Source organism: Macaca thibetana, chromosome 19 (assembly GCF_024542745.1).
Source record: "Macaca thibetana thibetana isolate TM-01 chromosome 19, ASM2454274v1, whole genome shotgun sequence".
NCBI lineage: Eukaryota > Metazoa > Chordata > Mammalia > Primates > Cercopithecidae > Macaca > Macaca thibetana.
This window is the reverse complement of record NC_065596.1, coordinates 43,636,192-43,659,870: the sequence shown is the minus strand read 5'-3', so window position 1 is coordinate 43,659,870 and position 23,679 is coordinate 43,636,192. Positions and strand designations below refer to the sequence as shown.

The 23,679-nt window shown below is 57.4% G+C and overlaps 4 protein-coding genes and 1 non-coding gene across 5 annotated transcripts in view; 3 read left to right on the top strand and 2 right to left on the bottom strand.

Moving 5' to 3' along the window:
- SUPT5H (SPT5 homolog, DSIF elongation factor subunit) overlaps nucleotides 1-13,442 on the bottom strand; it is a 71,156-nt gene extending 57,714 nt beyond the window's left edge. Inside the window, exons 1-5 of the mRNA XM_050768886.1 lie at nucleotides 12,608-13,442; nucleotides 11,825-11,955; nucleotides 10,760-11,031; nucleotides 10,581-10,681; nucleotides 9,690-9,776 (exon numbers count right to left, since the gene is read on the bottom strand). Coding sequence (XP_050624843.1) covers nucleotides 9,690-9,776; nucleotides 10,581-10,681; nucleotides 10,760-11,031; nucleotides 11,825-11,933 — 569 coding nt within the window. The 5' untranslated portion in view covers nucleotides 11,934-11,955; nucleotides 12,608-13,442. The remainder of the gene's footprint in view (nucleotides 1-9,689; nucleotides 9,777-10,580; nucleotides 10,682-10,759; nucleotides 11,032-11,824; nucleotides 11,956-12,607) is intronic.
- Nucleotides 1-23,679, top strand: part of GMFG (glia maturation factor gamma) — a 257,896-nt gene that overhangs the window by 158,467 nt on the left and 75,750 nt on the right. The gene's annotated exons all lie outside the window — the stretch shown is intronic.
- The window catches only part of PAF1 (PAF1 homolog, Paf1/RNA polymerase II complex component), a 231,254-nt gene that overhangs the window by 190,070 nt on the left and 17,505 nt on the right, over nucleotides 1-23,679 (top strand). The gene's annotated exons all lie outside the window — the stretch shown is intronic.
- On the top strand, nucleotides 13,757-13,849 carry TRNAI-UAU (transfer RNA isoleucine (anticodon UAU)). The gene is given in 2 exon segments: nucleotides 13,757-13,794; nucleotides 13,814-13,849. It is a non-coding gene; the product is annotated as a tRNA-Ile (tRNA).
- ZFP36 (ZFP36 ring finger protein) lies at nucleotides 16,941-19,533 on the bottom strand. The gene is made up of 2 exons (XM_050769255.1): nucleotides 19,430-19,533; nucleotides 16,941-18,620 (listed from the first exon to the last, which is right to left on the bottom strand). The coding sequence occupies exons 1-2, from the start codon at nucleotides 19,469-19,471 to the stop codon at nucleotides 17,664-17,666; spliced, it is 999 nt and encodes a 332-aa protein (XP_050625212.1). The 5' UTR covers nucleotides 19,472-19,533; the 3' UTR covers nucleotides 16,941-17,663.

Here is a 23,679-nt window from a genome sequence, read left to right as displayed (position 1 = left end):
AGCCACGTGACTTCTATGCTGGGGCAAAGGAGTGGTAGCTGGAACTTGGATTTCCGGGTGGCCTGGATCAGGGAAAGTTGTAAGAGCTGGCACCTGGAGGTGTAGGGGGCATTCTTGCTTGGGCAAAGGTGTAGCGGCTGGAGCCTGGACATGCTGGGAACCTCCTTGTTCAGGCAGGATAGCAGCTGAAACGTGGATGCCTGGATGGTCTTGCTTAGGCAAATTTGAAACATGTAGACCCTGGCTATCTGGGCTGCCTCCCTGCTTCGACAAAGGTATGGCAGCTTGAACCCAGGCAGCAGGACCCAGGGGGACAGACTCCTGGGCACATGTCAGCGGGAAGGCCAACTCACACACCAGCACGTGTCCAAAGGCAGGCAGGAGCCCTGAATGCAAAAAGAGGATCAAGTCAGGACCACTACCCCAGCGGGGACCACCTCTGCCAACCACGTACCCGGACCTCACCTGGCTCCACCTGCTCCTGGGGCAGACAGGGGGACGGCTGGGGTTGGGCCAGAACCCGAGGCCGGCGGCGGGGGGCATTGGCTGATGCCCGAGTCTCCGCCCGCTGCATCTGCTGGATCCGCTCACTGTAAAGCCGGGCCAGCTCTCGCACTCGGGATGCTGTCCTTTCCGAACTCGGGGCTCCAGCCTTCCCACTCCCGCTGTCTCCACCCAGATCTGAATCCTCCAGGATCAGCAGTGGCTCTGGGAAGCCCGGCCGGGCCAGCTGCCCCTGCTCCAATGCCTGCCAGGCACTCCGGATTTCTGAGCAAGAGCGGAATGCCAGCTCATCTGGGAATCCCTGATGTTGGGTGACATCCTGGGGCTGGAAGTCTGGGAATGATACCCCTTCTTCATCCTCCTCTGGCCCTGCCTTGCCTCCTGAGGGTGACTCTCCCAGTTTCCCAGGATTGCTTCCAGAGAACAGTTCTCTCCTGGTGGCTGGAGCCTCAACTGGTTCCTGCAGAGGCCCCTGGAGCCAGGAGTCACAGGGGAGGGTGGGAGTGCTAGAAAGACTGGGGGTGTCGGGGACACTAGGCATGGCTGGAAGGCAGGGCATCTCAAAAACACCAGAAATGTCAGAGAGACTAGGAAGGAGGGGACCTTCGGGAATTTCACAGCGGCTGGGAATTTCAGGAAGGTTGGACACGTCAGGAATTTTGGTAAGGCAGGGAATGTTGGGCATTTCAGCTGCACTGGAACTTTCAAGCCCCTCCAGGACATGGAGTGGGGAAGGCCCCCGTTCATCCATCTCCAGTCCTTCCTCCTCCTCCTCCTCCTCCTCTTCAGAAGAGTCCCGGCTGGGCAGGGCTTGGAATGTGAGGGTGTCGCTGTCGCCAGGCACCTGGGAGTCTCCGGAAAACTTGGGAATGTCATGTGTGGATGGCTACAGTGGGCACAGGAGAAGAAGCCAAAGATATCAGCATGGTGGCCGGGCACGGTGGCTCATGCCTGTAATCTCAGCATTTTTGGAGGCCAAGGTGGGCGGGTCACTTGAGGTCAGGAGTTCAAGACCAGCCTGGCCAACACGGTGAAACCCTGTCTCTACTAAAAATACAGAAAAAAAAAAAAAAAAAATTAGCCGGGCATGGTGGCAGGCACCTGTAGTCCCAGCTACTCAGGAGGTTGAGGCAGGAGAATCGTTTGAACCTGGGAGGCAGAGCTTGCAGTGAGCCGAGATCGCGCCACTGCACTCCAGCCTGGGCAACAGAGCAAGACTCCATCTCAAAAAAAAAAAAAAAGGTATGCGCATGGGCTGGCCTACCTGGTCCCTGGTCTGTGTGCCCACACCCAGAGGCCCAAGGACACCATGATGGGACAGCCATCTCACCCCTGGATCTCGAAGGCCTCGCTGATTCAGCAGTTCCAGGATTTCTTCAGTGATTGAGGTCCCAGAGGGGTCCAGTGTTGGAGGTCCAGCATCCTCTAGGTCCTCAGGCGGTCCAGAGCCTGAAACTGCTGGCTGAGATTCTGAGGGGTAGAGTTCACCTTCGCTGCCAGCATGCTGTGAAGGAGGGAAAGCAATGGAAGGCAAAAGCCGAGACTCCTCCCTCACGTAGAGGACCCCAAGCCCCAATCCCCTTCATTTGTGTGTGTTTGTTTTGAGATGGAGTCTCGCTCTGTCACCCAGCCTGGAGTGCCATGGTGCCGTCTCTGCTCACTGCAACCTTCGCCTCCCAGGTTCAAGCGATTCCCCCGCCTCAGCCTCCTGAGTAGCTGGGATTACAGGCGCCTGCCACAATGTCTGGCTAGTATTTGTATTTTTAGTAGAGATGGGGTTTCACCATGTTGGCCAGGCTGGTTGCAAACTCTTGACCTCAAGTGATCCATCTGCCTCAGCCTCCCAAAGTGCTAGGATTACAGGCGTGAGCCACCATGCCCGGATTTTGCTTTTTTTTTTTTTTTTTTTTGAGACGGAGTCTTGCTCTGTCGCCCAGGCTGGAGTGCAGTGGCGCGATCTCGGCTCACTGCAAGCTCCGCCTCCCGGGTTCACGCCATTCTCCTGCCTCAGCCTCCCGAGTAGCCGGGACTACAGGCGCCCACAACCGCGCCCGGCTAATTTTTTTTGTATTTTTAGTAGAGACGGGGTTTCACCGTGGTCTCGATCTCCTGACCTTGTGATCCGCCCGCTCGGCCTCCCAAAGTGCTGGGATTACAGGCGTAAGCCACCGCGCCCGGCCTTTTTTTTTTTGAGACGGAGTCTCGCTCTGTAGCCCAGGCTGGAGTGCAGTGGCCGGATCTCAGCTCACTGCAAGCTCCGCCTCCCGGGTTCACGCCATTCTCCGGCCTCAGCCTCCCGAGTAGCTGGGACTACAGGCGCTGCCACCTCGCCCGGCTATTTTTTGTATTTCTTAGTAGAGACGGGGTTTCACCGTGTTAGCCAGGATGGTCTCGATCTCCTGACCTTGTGATCCGCCCATCTCGGCCTCCCAAAGTGCTGGGATTACAGGCTTGAGCCACCGCGCCCGGCCATGCTTTTTTTTTTTTTTAGACAGGGTCTTACTCTGTTGCCCAGGCTGAAGTGCAATGGTGCGATCATAGCTCACTGCAGCTTCGACCTCCTGGGTCCAAGCAATCCTCCCACCTCAGCCTCCTGAGTAGCTGGGACTACAGGTGTGTGCCATCATACCTGGCCAATTTTTTTTTCTTTTGTTTTTAAGTTTTGTTTATTTATTTATTTATTTTGTTTATTTATTTATTTATTTGCTCTGTCACCCAGGCTGGACAATTTTTAAAATTTTTTTTTTTCTTTTTGAGACAGAGTCTCTCTGTTGCCCAGGCTGGAGTGCAGTGGCGAGAACTTGGCTCACTGCAAGCTCCGCCTCCCAGGTCCATGCCATTCTCCTGCCTCAGCCTCCAAGTAGCTGGGACTACAGGCACTTGCCACCACGCCCGGCTAATTTATTTTTTATTTTTTATTTTTTTTTGAGACAGAGTCTCGCTCTGTCACCCAGGCTGGAGTGCAGTGGCTCGATCTCGGCTCACTGCAACCTCTACCTCCCAGCTTCAAGCAATTCTCCTGCCTCAGCCTTCTGAGTAGCTGGGATTACAGGTGGCTGCCACCATGCCCAGCTAATTTTTGTATTTTTAGTAGAGACGGGGTTTCTCCTTGTCGGCCGGGTTGGTCTCAAATTCCTGACCTCAGGTGATCCACCAGCCTCGGCCTCCCAAAGTGCTGGGATTACAGGTGTGAGCCACTGTGGCTGGCTCAATCAAAAAAAATTTTTTTAATTTTTCTTTTAAAATTTTTATTTATTTATTGGAGACAGAGTCTCACTGTCACCCAGGCTAGAGTGCAGTAGCTCGACCTCAGCTCATTGCAACCTCTGCCTCTCAGGCTCAAGCAATCCTCCTACCTCAGCCTCCGGAGTAGCTGGGACTATGGGTATGCACTGGTGTGCCCGGCTAATTTTTTTGTACTTTTTGTAGGGATGGGTTTTGCCATGTTGCCCAGGCTGGTCTCAAACTCCTGGGCTCAAGCAATCCTCCTGCCTTGACCTCCCAAAGTACTGAGATTACAGGCATGAGCTATTCTGTCTGGCTCCAATCCCCTTCCCATTCAGACCCAGGATTTTGGAACTCAAGCTCCCTTCTCTATCAGACCCAGAAGTCAAGGTGCCCAGACCCTATCTCGAGATATCTCTTACCTTGAATCCATGCTTAGCTGAGGACGGAGAGATGAGAGAGAGAAAAACATTAGTGAGATGTAAGGGAAAAAGAGTGATCCCCCATAACTGATGAGCTGAAGCGACCACCCCTCCCCAGCCCACCACAGACATCCCGCCAGGAGACAGACAGGGATGGACCAGGCTAAGCCAGGGCAGTCACTGACCGTTCTGTGGGAACATGACATAAGTGTCCTTCACCGGCTCTGCGGGGAGGACACAGTGATGTCAGGAGCCCAGCTCCCACCCCGATGCCTGGATCACCCTTAGGGGTGAGCGCTCACCAGACTGCCTGCGGCCTCGGCGAATCACAGAGGGCCCAGGAGATGGAGCTGTGGGAGGGAGGGCCAGAGCCCCGCGTGAGCCCAGCTCCCGGGTCCTAGGGAAGTGAGGGCTGAGGGCCGGGACTCAGGGATCCACCGCCTTTACCTGTGTTCCTTCGCCCAGGGGTAAAACTTCTAGCATCTCGAGGTCGAGGAGACCCAAGTGGGGGTGTCAGGGGCTCTGGGACAGGCTTACTTTTGGGGGCACCTGTGGGGAGAGTTTTGGGGCTAAGAGCCAACTTTTCTTGGAAGTAATTCCTCTGCTTCCACACCCTCCCAGCCCAAGGCCCCAACTCACAATGCAGGCTGTTTTCAAGGAGAACTTGCTTTGCCTGAAAGACAGGAGGATAAGGGCTGAGGTGGGTCGATTTTGGAGTACCACAGGGAGGATGCTTTAAGCACCATAGTCATGCCCATTAACGGGTGCTGTTCTTTTTTTTTTTTTTTTTTTTTTTTTAATGATCTTGCTCTGTCCACCAGGTTGGAGTACAGTGGTGCAATCATAGCTCACTCCAGCCTCTACTTCCTGGGATCAAGCGATCCTCCCTCCTCACCCTCTTGAGTAGCTGGGATTTCAGATGTGCACCACAGCCCGCTAAGGTTGGAGTGCAAAGGTGTGATCTCGGCTCACTGCAACCTCTGCCTCCCGATTTGAGCGATTCTCCTGCCTCAGCCTCTTGAGTTGCTGGGAGTACAGGTGCCTGCTACCATGCCCGGTAATTTTTGTGTTTTTAGTAGAGACGGGGTTTCAACATGTTGGCCAAGTTGGTTTCGAACTCCTAACCTCAGGTGATCCGCCTGCCTTGGCCTCCCGAAGTGCTAGGATTACAGGCGTGAGCCACCACGCCCAGCCCAGCTATTTAATTTTAATTTTAATTTTTTTTTTTTGAGACGGAGTTTTGCTCTTATTGCCCAAGCTGGAGTGCAATGGCGTGATCTCGGCTCACCGCAACTTCCGCCTCCCAGGTTCAAGCGATTCTCCTGCCTTAGCCTCCCAAGTAGCTGGGATTACAGGCATGCACCACCATGCCTGGCTGATTTTGTATTTTTTTCTTTTGAGACGGAGTCTCACTCTGTCGCCCAGTCTGGAGTGCAGTGGCGCGATCTCGGCTCACTGCAACCTCTGCCTCCTGGGTTCACACCATTCTCCTGCCTCCCAAGTAGCTGGGACTATAGGCGCCCAGCACCACGCCTGGCTAATTTTTTGTATTTCTGGTAGAGACGGGGTTTTACCGTGTTAGGCAGGATGTCTCCTGACCTCGTGATACACCCGCCTCGGCCTCCCAAAGTGCTGGGATTACAGGCTTGAGCCACCGCGCCCGGCCCCATTTTGTATTTTTTTTTAGTAGAGATGGGGTTTCTCCATGTTGGTAAGGCTGGTCTCGAACTCCCGACCTCAGGTGATCCGCCCGCCTTGGCCTCCCAAAATGCTGGGATTACAGGCGTGAGCCACCGTGCCCGGCCAGCCCCAGCTAATTAAAAAATGTTTTTTAGAGACAGGGTCTCACTATGTTGCCCAAGCTGGTATCGAGCTCCTGGGCTCAGGTCATCCTCCCACATCACCCCCTTGAAGTGCTGGGATTATAAGGCATGAGCTGCCACAACCAGCTGATGGGTGCTTCTATTGGTCAAGCCCATGACGACGTGGCTGGTGACCATTAATCGTCACCACAACCCTAGGATGAAGGTGCTATCATTCCTCTAGGTGAGGAAGTTAAGACTCAGAGAGGTTAAGTTACTTGCCCGAGATCACAAAGCAGGGACATGGTAGAGCTAAGATTCAAACCCCAGTAGCAGAATTCTGCACTTTTAGCAATCACATTGTAAGAGACTGCTCCGGCATCGGGCAGGGGCGTCTCCTAGTACGGTGAGGTACTATTGAGGGACGGTGTCTCCAGCACTCAGAGGGCCCCTGGCTGTGGCGGGAGCTGTACCTTGGCAGGGATGGAGGCGGGGTGGTTCTCAAAGAAGAGGCGCTGGAGACAGTGAATCCACAGCCTCTTCTCTTCTTGGTTCTTGGCCTGGGAGTGGGTTGCAGTAGAGTCAGGGGGTCAGGTGTGAGGTCTCGAGGTTGGGGGATCCCTGCCAGTCTGACCCCACTACATGCTCACCTGCAGCAGGTGTCTGTGCTTGGGAATGGTCAGATCAGACACCTTGAACCCTAGAGGGTCTCGGGGACTCTCGCTCACGCTCAGGTTGCAGCACTGGAAGGAAAGAGAGGGGCAGCAAGCTCAGAGTCCTTGGGCTCCGTGATGCCCCTTGTACGGAGACACCCTTGGAGGTGTATCTGGGTCCTACTCCCTAGGAAGATGTACCCCATAAGGCTGTATGGTTTCCTCTCCCCCTTTTTTTTTTTTTTGAGGTGGAGTCTCGCTCTGTCACCCAGGCTGGAGTGCAGTGGCGCAATCCTGGTTCCTTGCAACCTCCGCCTCCTGGGTTCAAGTAATTCTCCTGCCTCAGCCTCCCCAGTAGCTGGGATTACAGGCACTCGCCACCACACCCAGCTAATTTTTGTATTTTTAGTAGATACGGGGTTTCACCCTGTTAGCTAGGCTGGCCTCGAACTCCTGACGTCAAGTGATCTGCCGGTCTCGACCTCCCAAAGTGCTGGGATTACAGGAATGAGCCACCACGCCCAGCCTTCTTCCTTTTTCTCTTAATTGGGGCAGCTCTTATTCTATACACTAGAAAGAAACCTTCCCTTGACCTCCATTCTCTAACTCAAGAAAATGTGGCAGGGTCCCCTGGCCCACACTGTTGGGCACACAGATACAAGTATTTGGGGTATACTTTGTAGGTAGTATTCTAGCCCCACCCCATCCCCAAACTCACGAAGATGTGGCCTTTGTAGGTGTACTCCAGCCCCCTGCGCTTGGCCACCAGGAGCATCCGAGAGAACAGGAAGAGCAGCCGCTCACCCCCTCGTAACCGGGGGCCGCCCCCTCCACCTCCTCGGAACGCGCCCTCCAGCACCAGCTCCCCAAAAGCACTGAGCTCCGGGCCAGTCCAGCCACCCAGCCGCCGCTGCACTTCCTGCTGGGACACCGCCAGGTGCGCCGGGCACAGAGACAAGCAGAGGTAGGTAGCACACACATACACACCAAAACAGGGAGGTTAGCAACAGGGCCGTGCTGTCCCAGCAAACCCTCCAAGGCAACCTCTGAGGCACTGATATCCCCCCACCCCCGCCCCCAAGCCCCCTCGCTCACTCCCTCATCCAGCAAGCCCCAGCCCACCCTGGGGCCACCTGGAGGCGCGCTGCATGCTCCTGCTTGCGCTTCATGTCGTTGATGTACCAGGCAACCGCTGTCATGGACACAATAGCTTCCTCCACCATCTCGCGGCCCCCAGCGCCTGGGCCCTCCGCCCAGTGCTTCCCTAGTTCCTGTCAGGCAGCCACCAGGCACACAGGGATGGGGAGAAAAACAGAGAAGGCAAAAGAGAATGAGAGCAACAGGAGATGGAGAAATATAAAGATGGGGCAGAGGCCAGGCGCAGTGACTCACATCTGTAATCCCAGCATTTTGGGAGGCCGAGGTGGGCAAATCACCTGAGGCCAGGAGTTCAAGACTAACCTGGCCAACATAGTGAAACCCCGTCCCTATTAAAAATACAAAAATTAGCCGAGCATGGTGGTGTGCGCCTGTAATCCTAGCTACTCAGGAGGCTGAGCCAGGAGAATCACTTGAACCCAGATGGAGGTTGCAGTGAGCCAAGAACGCACCACTGCACTCCAGCCCGGTCGACAAGAGCGAAACTCTATCTCAAAGGGAAAAAAAAGGTAGGACTGGGCGCTGTGGCTCACGCCTGTAATCCCAGCACTTTGGGAGGCCGAGGCAGGTGGATCATCTGAGGTTAGGAGTTCGAGACCAGCCTGGCCAACATAGTGAAACCCTGTCTCTACTAAAAATACAAAAAAAAAAAGAAAATAAAATTAGTCAGGCATGGTGGCACATGCCTGCAATCCCAGTTACTCGGGAGGCTGAGGCAGGAGAATCGCTTGAACCCAGGAGGCAGAGGTTGCAGTCGCGCCACTGCACTCCAGCCTGGGCAACAAGAGCAAAACTCCGTCTCAAAAAAAAAAAAAAAAAAGGTAGGGGCAGAGATGGAGGAAGACAAACAGGCAGAGACAGGAAGTGGAATGAGCTGGTGCCAGGCGTCACTGCCAGCAAGACCCTACACCAAACGCTGGCCCAGTTTCTTTCTTTCTTCTCTTTTTTGAGACAGGGTCTTGCTCCATCACCCAGGCTGGAGTGCAGTGGCACAGTCACATCTCCCCACAGCCTCGAACTCCTGGGCTCAAATAATCCTCCCACCTCAGCCTCCAAGTAGCTGGGACTGCAGTTGTAAGCCACTGTGCCCGGCTAATTTTAAAAAATTTTTTATAGAGGTGAGGTTTTGCTGTGTTGCCCAGCCTGGTCTTGAAATTCTGGGCTCAAGTGATCTTCTCACCTCGGCCTCCCAAAATGCTGGGATTATAGGTGTGAGCCACGGCACCTGGCCCACTGGCTCAGTTTCTAGGGACTGGATCCCTCCCCAGGTGGCACAGCCTGTTGTCCACCCTCCAGATGCATCAACAGTGGTCAAGGGACAGGACCTCGCCCTCCCCGGCCTGGCTCCAGGGGCCCTAGCTGACCTGCAGCAGCAGATGGTACTTGAGGATGCGCTGGACAGGTTTCAGCAGGAAGCTCTGCAGGGGCAGTGAGTGGCGAAGCTGGGCCTGGCGCTCCTGCAGCCACAGCGCTGCTGGTGGAGACAACGACAGCTCCCGGAGCAGGGCCAGGGAGCTGGGGGCACAGCACAGGTCAGTGGGGGATAGTCAGTTCCAGTGGGCGGGGACAAGAGGGGTTAGGGAGGGGCCAGGGTTTGGGAAGGGTCAGGGTCTGACAGGGGGTGGGGCAGTGAGGGAGAGGTTCAGTTACTGTCACAGCCTGGCAGGGGTCGGTGCTGGATGGGTCGGGGGTAGAGGGAGGGTGACTGGCACATCGGCTTGTGGGCACGGCCTGAGGCCCGGCAGGGGCTCCTGCCCCTCACCTCGGGTAGTTCATGCAGTACAATGTGTAGATGTCAAAATCCTCGCTCTGCGGGTGACATGGGAGTCAGGGAGACCCCAGGTCCTGGCTTCCCACGACCCCCCTTCCATCCTAGCCCAAGCCTGCTCTCCCCCCTCTACAAAGGCCCCATCTAGGACCGAGAGCCCCCCAACCCTCCACTCACCCTCTGCACGAAGCACTCGGCAATGCCCCCGGCGCTGCTGCTGTTCTCCAAGTCCTCCAGGAGCTCGCTACGGGGGAGAGGGGAGGGTGAGGACCCGCCTGCCTCCACGAACCCCTCCATGGGAGGCCTCCGGGAGGCTGAGGCCCCAGTGGTCTGCTGGGGCTCGGGGCTTGCTGACTGCCAGCATCTCCTAAGGGGATGTCACGTCCGGAGGAAGGGTCCTCTGAGGGCTACACGGGACATGGTAACCTGCTTAGACTTTGTCCCTGGACAGCTTCTCATTCCTCAGCTTGAACTTGTGTCACTGTTGGCATGAGCCTAGGGGTGTCATGTCATGACCTAAAGAGCTAGGATGATCTTAAGATCCTGCTGTAATCCGGAGACCTCGTCAAGGCACTTTTCCGTGTCACGATCCTTGGACCCCAGCGTCCTCCTTACCACAGCAACCAACCATCCTGGTTTGTCCGGGACTGAGCAGTTTCCTAGGACGAGGGCTTTCAGTGCTAAAACTGGAAAAGTCCCAGGCAAATCAGGCTTAAGGGGTCACACACATGCTCACGCTGTCCCGGCCTTCAGGCCCCACGTGATTCTTGGATTCATTGTGAGCCCAGAGCTGACACAGCCCCAAGGCCTCGTCCTGATGCCGGGACCCTGTCCCGGTGTTTGGGCTTCATCCAGGTCCTCTGACTCCCATCCCCTATGCCCCTCCCTTACTCTGGGTCCTCACTCCCAGTCATGATCCCGGATCCTTGCTCAATGTCACAACCCCACATACCAGCCTGGACAGGACACTACGAAGCTCCGAAGTTTGGGTTAGGAAATAGACCCTCCAACCAATCAATGCCCCCTGCCTGTCCCCCCTGCCCCTGACCTGCTGAACTCGTAGATGTCCTCAATGTTGGCAAACAGCGTGCCCACCTGCTCCACGCTCAGCCCTAGGACCCCGCCGTCCAGCAGAGGGCTCAGGTAGTCCTGTGGGGATGACTGGGATTACAGGAGCCAAGGGGCTGGCCTGGGTACCCACTGCCCTAGCGTGTCTGCCCGGCTTACTTCCACAATGCTGCGGAGGTCTCTGACATAGGCCCGCTCTGTCTCCACGATCTCCCGGGCCACACGCTCCAGCCTTGAGGGTTTGGCTGAACCTGGGATCCCCACCGGAGAGAGATGTAGGCGGATGGGGGGCCCTGGAAGGGGCTCTGGCCTGGAGGCTGAGCAGGCTGGAGTGGGTCCCGGGGCTGGATCCCCCTCAGAGCCCACTGTGCTCAGGGATGTGGAGCTCCCAGAACCTCGGGGGGAGGTCATGGTGGGGGCTGCAGGAGCTGCTGGGGTGTGGAACAGGAGGTCAGAGAAATCTCCCCATGCACCGGACTTCCACAGCCTTTCATGCATTCAGCCCACACCCTCACCCACGCCTGTCCAACAGCTTTCCCACAAGTTCTTTCCTCCTCTCCCCACTGTCCTCCCTTGGTCCAGTCCCATCCTCTCCCATTACGGTCCTCTCTGGACTTCTGGCTTCCATTTCTCTAATCCACCTTCATGAATCAGCTAGGTAGACCTTTATTAATTTGCCCATCTGACTGTGTCACTCCAGTGAGCATAACCCCTTCCTGCCCCTGGGGATAAAGTCCAAAATTCTCAGATCCACAGGGCACTGGGCAATGTGGCCGACACAGATCCCTCCAGCCAGTTCTCTTCCCACGGCCACCCCTTCTTACACTCTGCATTCACTCAACTTCTTTCAGTCACTTACATGAAGGCTTTTCTCACCTCTGGGCCTTTGCACATGCTGTTCCTTGCATGTAGAATACTCTTCCTTGTCTTTGCCCAACTCCTTCCCCCTAATCTTCCACTTCTCAGTTGAGATGTTCCCACTTCCAGGAACCTTCCCCTGACCTTCCGAGCTCGGAGGATCCACGATCACAGCCTGATCACAGCCCTGACCACTCTGCCCAGCGCTGCCCCCTCTGGCCTGTCATTGCCTGGGGATGGGCCCGCCTCCCCCACCAGACTCGGAGCTTTGTGCGAGTTGGCCTTGGGCTGTCTCCATCACCCTGCCTTGCCAGCATCGCCCAGGAATAAATGCCCCACAGGCTCCGCCCCTGCCTCTGGGCTCACCTGTCCGAGTTTCACACACGGTGCCACACTCACACACTTCACCTCTTGGGCCACACCCGAGGCTTGGGCTAGGTTTGGAGAGGCTCAGTCCTTGGGCTCCCTCTGGCATGGCTGAGCGGCCCAGCAGAGTCCTGCAGAAAGAGCCCCTTCTTGGATATCAGGACCCCATGGGCCTCTCCGTCGCCCAAACTCACAGATGGGGGCTGAATATTAGCAACGTGGTGTAAATCCAGGGAGGGGCCCCTGGGAGTAACTAATGGGGGAGGCACAAAGTGACAGAAAGAAGGGGACAAGGAGAGAGAACCTGGGGAAAAAGATGGAAAGGCTGAGACAAAGAAGAATGAGCGGAGCGGGAGGCGCAGAAGCTGCGAGTCCCGTTTGTCTGGGGCCGGAGGCTTAGGGATCCTGGGAACGTTTGGGCTCCGGCTGGAGCGGAGGGCGAGGGGCAGGGCTGGGAAAAGCCGTGGGCGGGAGGCCGCGAGGTCCCAGGGGAGGGCGGAGGCTGGGGGACCGGATGCCAGGGTCCTGCAGACGGCTCCCTCCCCCGCCGAGAGCTGCGCGCTGGGGCGCTGGCCCCGAGCCCTCGCACCCCCTCCGGCCGGTCTCTCCGAACCCCGATCGCGGTCCCCACAGCCGCAGCCTCCCCAGCGCCTTCCCACACCCCTCCAGCCCCCAACTCCCGCCGGCGTCTCGGCTCGCCCCCCGCCGGCACGCCCCCTCATTGTTCAGCAGTGGCGCCGCCCCCTCCCCCAGTCTGCCTGGGCCCCTCGCCTCCCCCCTCACCTCCCGGGGAGCCTCAAGCCCCGGCCCGAGGCAGCCCGGCTCCTGCGCGACCCCGACGCGGTCCCCGGGGAGGTGCGGAGCCCAGACTCAGGGGCGTGAACTTCGGGCTCTCAGGCTCCAGGAATAGAATCTGGGGTCTCTCGGAGACTGGGGTCCCGCAGTCGGAATTTATCGGTGTTCTAAGTAGGGGATGCTAGGAGCCTCGACTCTGGAGCCTCAGATGGGGGCGCTGGGGACCCACATTCCTGAGTCTTCTAGGTAGGGCCGTGGGTGGGGGGTGGATTTCTGAGTTCCCCTAATTCCAGGGACAGGATTGAAACTCCCTCCAGGTAGGAGCACAGGGGGGTCCCAAAGTCCTGGGTCCCCTTGAAGTGATGGACGCTGCAGCTCAAAACTGGTTGGGGCGCTTAGAAGTCCGGATCTCAAGTTCCTCCAACGCGGGGTCTTGGGATCGGAGCCCTGGAGGGAGTCTACGGTCCTGGATCCTGAGTTCTTGAAACCGGGAATATGGGGCGCTCGGCCTCCAGGGTCCCCCGGGGTGACGTCCGGGCTCCCGGCTGCTCCAGGAGGGGGCGCTGCGCACCTGGATGGCTCAAGTCCTCCAGCCTGAGCGCCGGGGCCTGGACTTCGGGGTCTCTCAGGATGCGGTGCAGAAATTCCGGACGCCCGGGTCCGAGCCTCTGGACCTCTCGGGCTCCCGGCTGGGTGACACGGGGCTCGTGTGACGGCGGCGGCGCCACATCTGGGGCGGGAGAGTCCGGTCCAGCTGTGAGGCAGGGGGCGGTCGCCCGGGGTTTCCCCTCCCCCGCTGTCGCCGGGGCTTACATCCTGTTCCCGCCTGTGGGGGGGAGGGGCTGCCTTCCGGCCGGCCGGCCAGCGAAGGGTTAAGACCCCACCCCTGATTTTGAATATTCATGAGGAGGCGCGTCCTTCTGGTAGGCGACACCCCTACATTCCAAACGCCTCGCTGACTTTTCCCTTTTACAGCAAGGGCCGTGAGGCGTGAGAATCAGGAACTGGCGATGCACTGTCTCCTATTGGTCAATCCAAAGTTTTAAATTTGCATGTGTAATACAGGGTGGGGCCCTCCGGTGAGGTCACGTGGCTACGAACCACTGAAGAAGTCCCCGGCGGAGGGGTGCGGCCGGAGCTCCAGTGGCGCAATCGGTTAGCGCGCGGTACTTATATGACAGTGCGAGCGGAGCAATGCCGAGGTTGTGAGTTCGATCCTCACCTGGAGCACTTTTAATATTTTTCTCATCAGTTATTTTTTATTTTATTTTTATTTATTTATTTATTTTAGACGTAGTTTCACTCTTGTTTGCCCAGGCTGGAGTGCAATGGCACGATCACGGCTCACCGCAACTTCCGCCTCCCAGATTCAAGCGATTCTCCTGCCTCAGCCTCCCTATTAGCTAGGATTATAGGTATGTGCCACCACGCCCCGCCAATTTTGTATTTTTAGTAGAGAGGGGGTTTCTCCATGTTGGTCAGGCTGGTCTAGAACTCCTGACCTCAGGTGATCCACCAGCCTCCGCCTCCCAAAATGCTGGGATTACAGGCGTGAGCCACCGCGCCTGGCTTCTCATCAGTTTTTATAAACTTATACATCTTATAAACCAACCAAAACATCTACATCACTTAGATGAATGAACGTTTCTATCTTTTGAATTATTGGGCTCAAAAGACTCCTAGGGCTTTGGCGACGGTCCTTTGGGTGTTCTGTATTGTAGGAAGGTGCCGTTTCCGTCTCAGCCACCAGGTGGGGGTATCGTCTCTTATTAGATGCTCTGGGCATGGACTTGAGTGCAGTTTGACTTTTGTAGAGATGTGTGTCCTGGGCAAACTGTATATGACTGCCTCCTCCGTATTTCTCTCTCTTTTTAATGCCTCTTTTACAGATGAACATATTTATCTATCTTGGAGTTTTCAACCTCTGTTGAAAAGGAAAACTATGTTTCCTTTCCGTTTTTGAGTCTTGTTTTTTTAACATGTATTGAACATTCACTATGCGCCTGGCTTCCTTTAGCTGTGTGTAATACGGCAGTAAACAAGTAGTCCCTGCCCCTGAGGACGTGACATTTTAGTGGGGAGGCAGATTGCTGTCAACATAAGAATTAAGTACATTTTAATGTTAGGTGGTGATGATAATGTCATGGAAAAAGTCGAGCAAGGTAGGGAGGATGGAGTAGTTGGAGGTGGGGTGTGGATTGCAACAGCAGTGGTCAGGGAGGATCTCAGAGAAGGCAACTTTTGAGCAGAGACCTGAAGGAAGGGAGTGAGCCATGGGGACACCTGGGGAGTGTTCAGGCAGAGGGAACAGCTAGTGCAAAGCTCCTATGGATGAAGCAGACCAGACTTGGCAGAGCAGCTAGGAGGCCAGTATGGCTGGAGCAGAGTGACCAAGGGGGAGGGGTAAGCGATGGGCGCGACTGTGTGGGCTGTGGGGAGGACTTAGGACTTTAACTTGTATGTGATCTGACTCAGGTCTCATAACAGGCTTTGTTTGGTTGTCTCGTTGGGGAGTGGGGAAAGGAGAGACTGAAGGCACGGGCTAGAGCAGAGACTGGGACAGGGGCTGCTATGAAGATGCAAATGGGAGACGATGTTGGCTAGGACCGGGGTGGGGGTCATGGTGGGGGCAGGTGGATTGTGGATCTATTTTTCAGGTGGATCAGACAGGATCGCTGTTGGCCTGGGGTGTGGGTTTGAGAGCAAAGTGTCAAGGGATACTCCTGGGTCTCTGGCTTAAGCCCTGGCAGATGGTGGGAGGTGCCATTTTCTTACATGAGGGATTCTTTGAGGAAGGGGCAGAGAATCTGATCTGGCTAAAGGAAGGACCAGGAATGTTGTTCTTTCAGTCTCCAAGGCTCTGTTTCAGCAAATGTCTCTTCACTGCTTGCTCTTGGTGTCTGCCCCTCCGCTGCCTTTGCATCTCAGGGGTTCTGACTCCCTCTCGCCTGACCCTCTTCTACTTATCAGGGCCTGAGCCCTTTCCCATAAAGGAGGCAGTTTCCTGGAAGAGGAGACCAAAGGTCAGTGAGCAAGGGAGAGGGCCAAGGAGGCCTGAGAGCTGGAGGGAGGCTTGAGGAGGGTAGAAAGAAGGGAGAGGAGGGAAAGAGAAGGAGAGAGAAGAGGAGGAGGAGTAAGTCTTGGGGGAAGAGGGGAAGAGGACAATGGGGAGTGGGAGGGCAAGGAAAGGGTGGAGAGGGAAGGAAGGACGGAAAAAGAGAGAGAAGGGAGACGGGAAGGAGGAGAAAGGGGGTAAGAGACGGCAGGATGGGGAGGCTGAAAGTGGGGGGAGAGGAATAATGAGGGAGGGGACAAATTGGAGGGGGAGAGAAGAACAGAAGGCAAAGGGCGTAGGACGGGGCAGCAGGGTGCAGAAGAGGAAGTGAAAAGGAGGAGGAAGGGTGAGGGTAGGGAAAGGAGAAAAGAGGGAAGTGGGAGGGAAGAGGAGGGAGAGCGGGGCAAGGAGAAAGAAGAGGGGTCGCGGGGGGCGAAGGCTGGGCGGCAGGGCCGAGCCGCAGGCGCTGACGCAGGGCGGCTTCCGGGCGCGGGGCCCCGGGGCTGGTCCTGACGCCGCTGGCCTTGTATGGTCTGAAGACGCTGTTCCCCCGGGGCCCCTCCTAGACGCGCGGCCCCTACCCACACGCCCTGGCCTCGCGGGGCCGACCCTGGTTGGTGTCCGAGGCCTCGGGCTTCCAAGGTTCGGAAATGCCAAGACCCAGTCATTCCCGGGCTCCAGGGTCCCGGTGGCCAGAAATCTGCCACTCCGAGCCACCAGGGGTCTAGAGTCTAAAGCGCTAGGGGACACAATCTGAGACTCCCAAATGTTGAGACCCTAAACTCTTGAGACCCTAAAACCCGCTTCCCCAACATCCAGAAGGTGTCGAAGCCCCCCCGGAACCCCTAGTCCCGAAACGGGTTCCGCTACCCCAGGCTGCCCCGCCCCGCGCCCGCCCCCGCTCGCTCTGGGCGCGCGCCCCGGCACATTCCGTCCTCCCCACCCGGCCCCTCCCGCCTCCCGCGGCCCCGTGGGGACGGAAACATTCAGTCCCCGCCCGCGCCCGCCCGAGAGCTAGGTCAAGGAGCCCGGCAGGACGGGAGCGCAGCGCCCCCGACGCCCGGGAACTGGCTCCCCCGGTTCCCATCTGGTGACCTCACCTGGTCCCACCCTTTCAGGTGAACTGCCAGGCCCGGTGACGTCACTTCCTGCCAGGTAAGCGCCGCGGGGCTCGGAGAAGCAGAGTTGACTGCACCCAGCTTCCAAAAAGTCACCCTCTCCCTCCCCATTCCTGTCTCTAGACCGCGAAGAAGCCAGGATCCCAGCTTACACTCAGATTGTTTATTTAAAAATGCCCCAAAACACAAAAATAGACTTTTAAGGTAACAATATATATTACTAAATATATTATAGTCTACTTATAATTATACCGTCGTTTCCAATATTACAAAAAAAGAGAAAGAAAAATACAAGGGAAGCAGACGACCCAATATATATAAATACTATAAAATCATATTAGAATAAATAAAGTCGTCATAAATAAAGGGTCCATTGATTTATGGATGGGGTTTGGCAACGGCTTTGGCTACTTGCTTTTGGAGGGTAATTTGAGCACCAGGATTCCCCCTCAGGAGAGGTTCCAGTTACCAGGAGACACTGGAACCTCAGGTCTATAAACACTGGAGGGGCAGTGAAGGCCTATTATTCACAGCACGTAAGATTCTATGAGACAGATTTGGGCAGGGAAGAGGTGGGGAGAGGGCTCACTGCCTCCCTTAAATATGCTACATTTTTTTTTTTTTTTTTTTTGTCAAAAACCTCAGAAGACACTCTATCCCCCACCACCATGAATACTGAGCTTGCACACTTGGGGACCTGCCCCAGTGTGAGGTCAGGGGAGTGGGTTAATGCATTCTGGAAAAGGGGGTTACTTGATTACTTGATTACTGTCCCTCAAGTCCCCATAGCCCTGGGGTCCATGCAGAGACCACAGTGCAACAGACGTGGCTCCCCGCTGAGATCCAGCTGATCTGACCGGGCAGTCACTTGTCACTCAGACACAGAGATGCGATTGAAGATGGGGAGTCGCCGGGGGGCTGCCGCGGGCTGGGGTGGTGCAAAAACCCCCGCCTCGAAGACAGGAGAGTCAGAGCCCCCCAGGCTGCTGCCGCTGCTGGCATATTCATCAGGGTCGGATCCCAGGGACTGTACAGAGGGGGTCCGAACCAGGCCACCCAAGGGCCCCCAGACGCTGACAGGAGTGGCCCTTCGGCAGGAGGGGCAACAGAGTGGGCTGGGGTCTCTTCGAGCTACGGGGGTACCAGGGGCAGCAGAGAAGGCAGAGGGTGACAGTGGAAGGTCCCCAGGTGGTGGCGGGGAGCTGGAGGGCGAGAAGGAGCTGGAGGACAGGGAAGGGCCGACCAGGCCTGGTGGTGGTGGTGAGGTCCGGCGGCCAGAGGGCAGGCCGGAGAAGCTGATGCTCTGGCGAAGCACAGGAGGGTGGCCCGGGGCCGCCAGGTCTTCGCTGGGGTTGTGGATGAAGTGGCAGCGAGAGCCATAGGGGCAGCGGCCCTGGAGGTAGAACTTGTGGCAGAGTTCTGTCTTGTACTTGGGGTGGCGATTGGCCTGGCGCAGCTCGCCCAGGCCATGGGCAAACTGGCACTTGGCCCCGTAGCGGCAGCGTCCACTCTCTGAGAAGGTCCGACATAGCTCAGTCTTGTAGCGCGAGGGGGTGGTGGAGGTCGCAGTGGGCGAAGTGGGTGAGGGTGACAGCTCAGGGCCCAGGCGGGGAGCCAGCGGTGCGAAGCCAGGGGGTGGGGGCACCCAGCCACAGCTGCGGCCTTCTACCAGGCTGGTGGAGCGGCCAGGCAGGCGGGAGGTGACCCCAGACGGGCTGGAGTCGGAGGGGCTCAGGCTCCAGAGTCCCGAGGAGCCCCAGCCTGGGCTGGACTCAGTCCCTCCATGGTCGGATGGCACCGGCACGTCAGGGCTCAGCGACAGGAGGCTCTGCGGAAATGGGTCGGTTAAGGTACCCGAAAATGCAGGGCGACGCCCCACCCCAGCTGCAGGGAACTAGAGCTTGCCAGGCCGGTTTGTGGGCTCCTGGCCTGAGCCCCACCCGCCTGCAAAAACCCCTGGGTTCCGGATGCCAGGAACCCAGATTTGGAGGTTCTGAGTTTACCCACGACCGAGGCCTTATCCCGAGGGACCCAGGAATCCCGGCTTTCCCGGCTGGACCAAGAGGGGGCCCCGAAGTCAGGGCACACCACTTTTTCCCAATTTTGGGTCTCTTGCCCTCCCCAGATATGACCCACGCGTCAGGATCTCCAGTTTCACAACTGGAGGAACCGGGCAAAGTTGACCCAGGAGTCCGGATGGCTTCGGTTTTAGGGTTCTCAGAGAACTACGGTCAGGGACTGGAGACACAGAAGTCGGATCCCCCCCACCCTGAGACTTCAGCCCCAGAGACGCCTCCGCGCAAAACCACGCCCTCAGCAACGACTAGGGGTGAGCCAGGTGTGGGGGCCACTTCCGCCTCCAGGCAGCCTAGGTCTGAGAAAAGTTCTCCGACTTTCCACTCGCACGGGCCGCCCCACCCATGTTTGGGCCAAGAGCCGGGAGTCGTGGGCTCCATTTTCACCTCCAAATCACCAAGCTGGTCTGAGCGGGAGGCAGGGGCCCCAGGCTGGAGGGCAGGGCGCTAGGAAGCCCCAGTTGGAGAAGAGAGGCAAGCGTCCCGGGATGGAGTTTGCGGCGCTAGAGAGCTGGGGAGTCAAGTGTGCAGGTACCGGGGGTGCCGTGCGGTGGGGACTCACCTCGTAGATGGCAGTGAGATCCATGGTGTAGCGGTTGGCCATTAGAGGGGAGTCGGCCGAGAGTCGGAGCGCTGAAGTCAGGCTGAAGCTGGCAGGGAGAGCCGGCTACTTAAACAGCAAGCACGGGGCGGGGCCTGGGCCAGGGGCGGGGCAGGAGGGGCGCTTCCCGGACGCGCGCCCCCGGCGCAGCCCGGCTGGCCCTGGACTGGTTCCCTTCCGCCCGGCCCTGGGCCAGGACGCGCCTGAGCTTGGCCGGTGGACAGCCGCGACCGGGCGGGGAGTGCGTGGGGAAAGGGTGGGGGTCGGGGTGGGGGTGCGGATCGGGGGGGCGCCTGCCCAGTTTTCAAAGCTGGAGACTGAGGCGTGTAGAAGGAAACTGGGGCGGAGGTGGGGGCAGGGCTTCAGGGGCAATTGACAAGGGCAGAGGCCCGATGGGGGTGCGCGTGCGACACAGACGGACGGGGGCGGGGAGAGACACGCAGAGGGGTACAGACAGACAGGGAGAGAGGCAGAGAGAAAAACAGAGACACACACACACCGAGAGACACATACAGGGAGAGATAGGGTGAGCAGGGGAGGGACGGTAGGGAGACAGAGACAGTCCCAGAGACAGATTCAGAGGGAGAAGAGGGTTGGGAGGATCACAAAAAGAAACAGAAAGGGGCTGAGCGCAAGTGGTTTACGCCTGTGATCCCAGCACTTTTTGTGTTTTTCTTTCTTTCTTTCTTTTCTTCATTATTATTTTTTTTGAGAGACGGGGTTTCCCTATGTTGCCCAGGGTGATCTTCGCCTCCGCCTCCGCCTCCAAGACTGAAGGGATCCTCCCACCTCGGCCTCCCAAAGAGCTGGAATTACAGGTGCGAACCACCAAGCCCGGCCAATCCCAGTACTTTGAGAGGGTGAGGCAGGTGGAGTACCTGAGATCAGGAGTTCAAGATCAGCCTGGGCAACAGTGAGATCCCATCTCTACAAAAAATACTATTTAAAAAAATTAAAAAGAAAAACTGGACAAAAAGGAGAAAGACTGTGAGAAACAAGCACTTACAGAAAGAAATCTGCCAAGCAAAGTGCCAAGAAAGAGCCGGCAGGCCTTGGAGGGGAATTCTCTGAGAACTGCCTGCCTTGTGTTGTCTCACTCCTAAACAGCCCAGACAGATGAGACCTGAACTGCTCTCCCTCTCCCCACTTGCTGGGGTTGGGTGGGTGAGTGAGTGGGTTGGGGTCCAGGATACCTAGCAAGGCTGAAAAGGGGCCTCCTTTCCCAAGTCACAGGGCGGCTCTAGCCCCTCATCCTCAGGCAGATGATCTCTTCTAGGCTGAGTTAAGGAGAACTCACCTAGGCTGAGTTCTAAATGCTTTACGCACATTCATCCTAATGCTAGGTGGTATGCCTATTTAAGGCAGGAGGAAACCAAAGTGAAGTTACTCTCCTGCCCGTCTCACACCTGTAGCCCTAGCACTTTGGGCACCCAAGGCGGGCGGATCATGAGAGCTCAGGAGTTGGAGACCAGTCTGGGCAACATGGTGAATCCCCGTTTCTACCAAAAATACAAAAATTAGCTGGGTGCGGTGTCACACGCCTGTGGTCCCGCTATTGGGGGGCGGGGAGGGAGCAGGCTGTGGTGGGAGAGTCGCTTGAACCCAGGAGGCGGAGGTTGCATGAGCTGAGATCCCGCCACTGCACTCCAGCCTGGGCCACAGAGTGAGACTCCCTCTCAAGGGGGTAATAAACGTTACTCTTCTAGTTCGAGCTAGCAAACGGCAGAGGCCTCCTACCAGGGCCTGAAATTATGTTGAGGTTTGCCCTCTAAGAAAACTCAAGATTGGCAAGGTGGAGGTCTTTCACTATAATGGATGGTTGCATTGATTGAAAGCTGTTTTAAGCTTCAAAAAGAAAAAAAAAATGGGTCATCCTCAGTTGATGGCTGGATGGGCCTCTTATAGTGGGGTGTGCCTTCAGACTACATTTTCCTTTTTTTTTTTTTTAAATTTTGAGACGGAGTGTCGCTGGGTCGCCCAGGCTGGAGTGCAGTGGGGAGATCTCGGCTCACTGCAAGCTCCGCCTCCCGGGTTCACGCCATTCTCCTGCCTCAGCCTCCCGAGTAGCTGGGACTACAGGCTCCCGCCACCATGCCTGGCTATTTTTTTGTATTTTTAGTAGAGACGGGATTTCACTGTGTTAGCCAAGATGGTCTCGATTTCCTGACCTCGTGATCCACCCGCCTTGGCCTCCCAAAGTGCTGGGATTACAGGTGTGAGCCACCGCGCCCGGCCGAGACTACATTTTCAAGGATCATTCCCCACACTGGCACATCTTTTGTTATCAAAGGGTTGCCCTAAGTGAAAACCCTCTTAAGATCTGGAAAGACAATTTATTTTTTAAGGGGTGTTGGAGAGCTGGCTGCCCTGAGTGAAAATGCGGGGGTAGAAATCATTGCCACAGTGCGCAGTTATAATGGTGGAAAGTTCATTCTTGCAGGCTGCGGGCTTGTATTAAGGTGGGGAGATTCTGCCAGGCTCCACGTCGACCTGCTTCGTCTGAGAGCGGCGGGGGGGAATCCCTGATGCGGCGCTTGCTGAGGGGCCTTCCCGGGCCGGTCTCGTGAGCTGGGCGGGCCGCGGGCGGCTCTGGCACGGTTGTGGCCTCCTGCTCGCCTGTGACTCACTCGCAAGGGGCGGGGGAGTGGGGGCTTCCTGTAAGCCGTGACGAGGAGGTTCAGCCCGGACACTCGGGTTCCTCTCCTGTAACCAGGGCTCCCGTCTCCTGTAAACAGAGCCCCGAGGATAACGGGGAAAAAGGGGGGAGGAGGGGGACCTGGGACCCGCCTCTCGGCCGAGCTCCAAATCCTTACACAGCTTATAGGACTGAGGCGGGGAAAGGGGAGTGGGGGGCACCCTTGGGTCTGCGGAGCCCGGCTCAGCTCGGGCTGCGATCGATCCTGGAGGAGGGATTCCAGTTTCTACTCCCTGGATACTGGGAGGATTTCCCATCCCTGAGTCAGCCTGTCCCCCTCCTCTCTCCATCTGCTGAGTCATCGCCCCGAGTCAGGACTTTTGGGATAGGGCCATTCTCAAAGGAGGGGGATGCTTTGCTCGCAGAAGGACTGGTCCTCCACCTCCCCAAACCCACAGACCTGGGGACCCAGGAGACCAAGGCCTCAGTCCCTCCTCCCTCGCAGTAACCCAGGGGCCTGAATCCCCAGCCCCTCCTCCCTCAGACTCAAGAGTCCAGGCCCCCAGCCCCTCCTCCTTCGGATCCAGGGGTCCAGGCCCCTAACCCCTCCTCCCTCAGACCCAGGGATCCAGGCCGTCAGTCCCTCCTCCCTCAGATCCTCAGGCCCCCCCCTGAGACCCCAGCCCCTTCTCCCTCAGACCCAGGGGTCCAGGCCCCCAGCTCCTCCTCCCTCAGATCCAGCGGTCCAGGCCCCTAACCCCTCCTCAGACTCGGGAGACCCCCAGCACGTCCGCCCTCAGATCCAGGAGCCCAGGCCTTCAGCCCTCCCCGCAGGTCTCGGGCGTCCCAGGCCAGGAGGAAGTTCATGGCAGGACTCCTCCCTGCTCCCCACGTAGCCAGCGGGAAAATCCGCAGGCCCAGCGGCGGCCGGGAATCCCCTCTGGAATGACGGTGGGGAAGGGGATGGCCGGGGTCCCCCGCGGGGCGCTGGGGCCAGTCCTGGGCGGGCGAAAAGAGAAGGAAAGGGGCGGAAACCAGAGAGGCTAAAAATACAGCCAACACTTCCTGCCTAGGGGGAGGGGAGCGGAGAGCAGAGTTTCCAGAAAAACAAGCGGGGACGGGAAACGCGGGGGTGTGAGAGCCGGCCGAGTGCGCGGGCGAGCTGGGGACCGTGTACCCGCGGCACGTGTGCCCGCGCCGTGTGTGCGTCTGGCGTGATTGCCTGGGCCTGATTGGGCGTGGCCAAGGGCGGGGCTGGCCAAGTGTACCCTGGCATGCGACTGCGTGGGCGGCGGGCCGGGCTAGCCGGCATGTGTACCCAGTTGTGTGAACAGTGTGTGTGCTTGCGGGTGCAAAGGTGCGCCTTGGCATCTGGGGGTGCGAGATCCGGTGTGCCTGGGTATGCAGTGGGGGACGTCGAGGGGCACAAGTGTGCCCAGTTTCCTGTGAGAAGGCTGTGTGCATACAATCCCGCATGACTTGGCTGTGTGAATCAGTGTGTGAAACCGCCTGTGTGATCGACTGTACCGTGTGTGCTTTGGCCATCTCTGGGTGTGGGGTGGATGCTCTGTTTTAA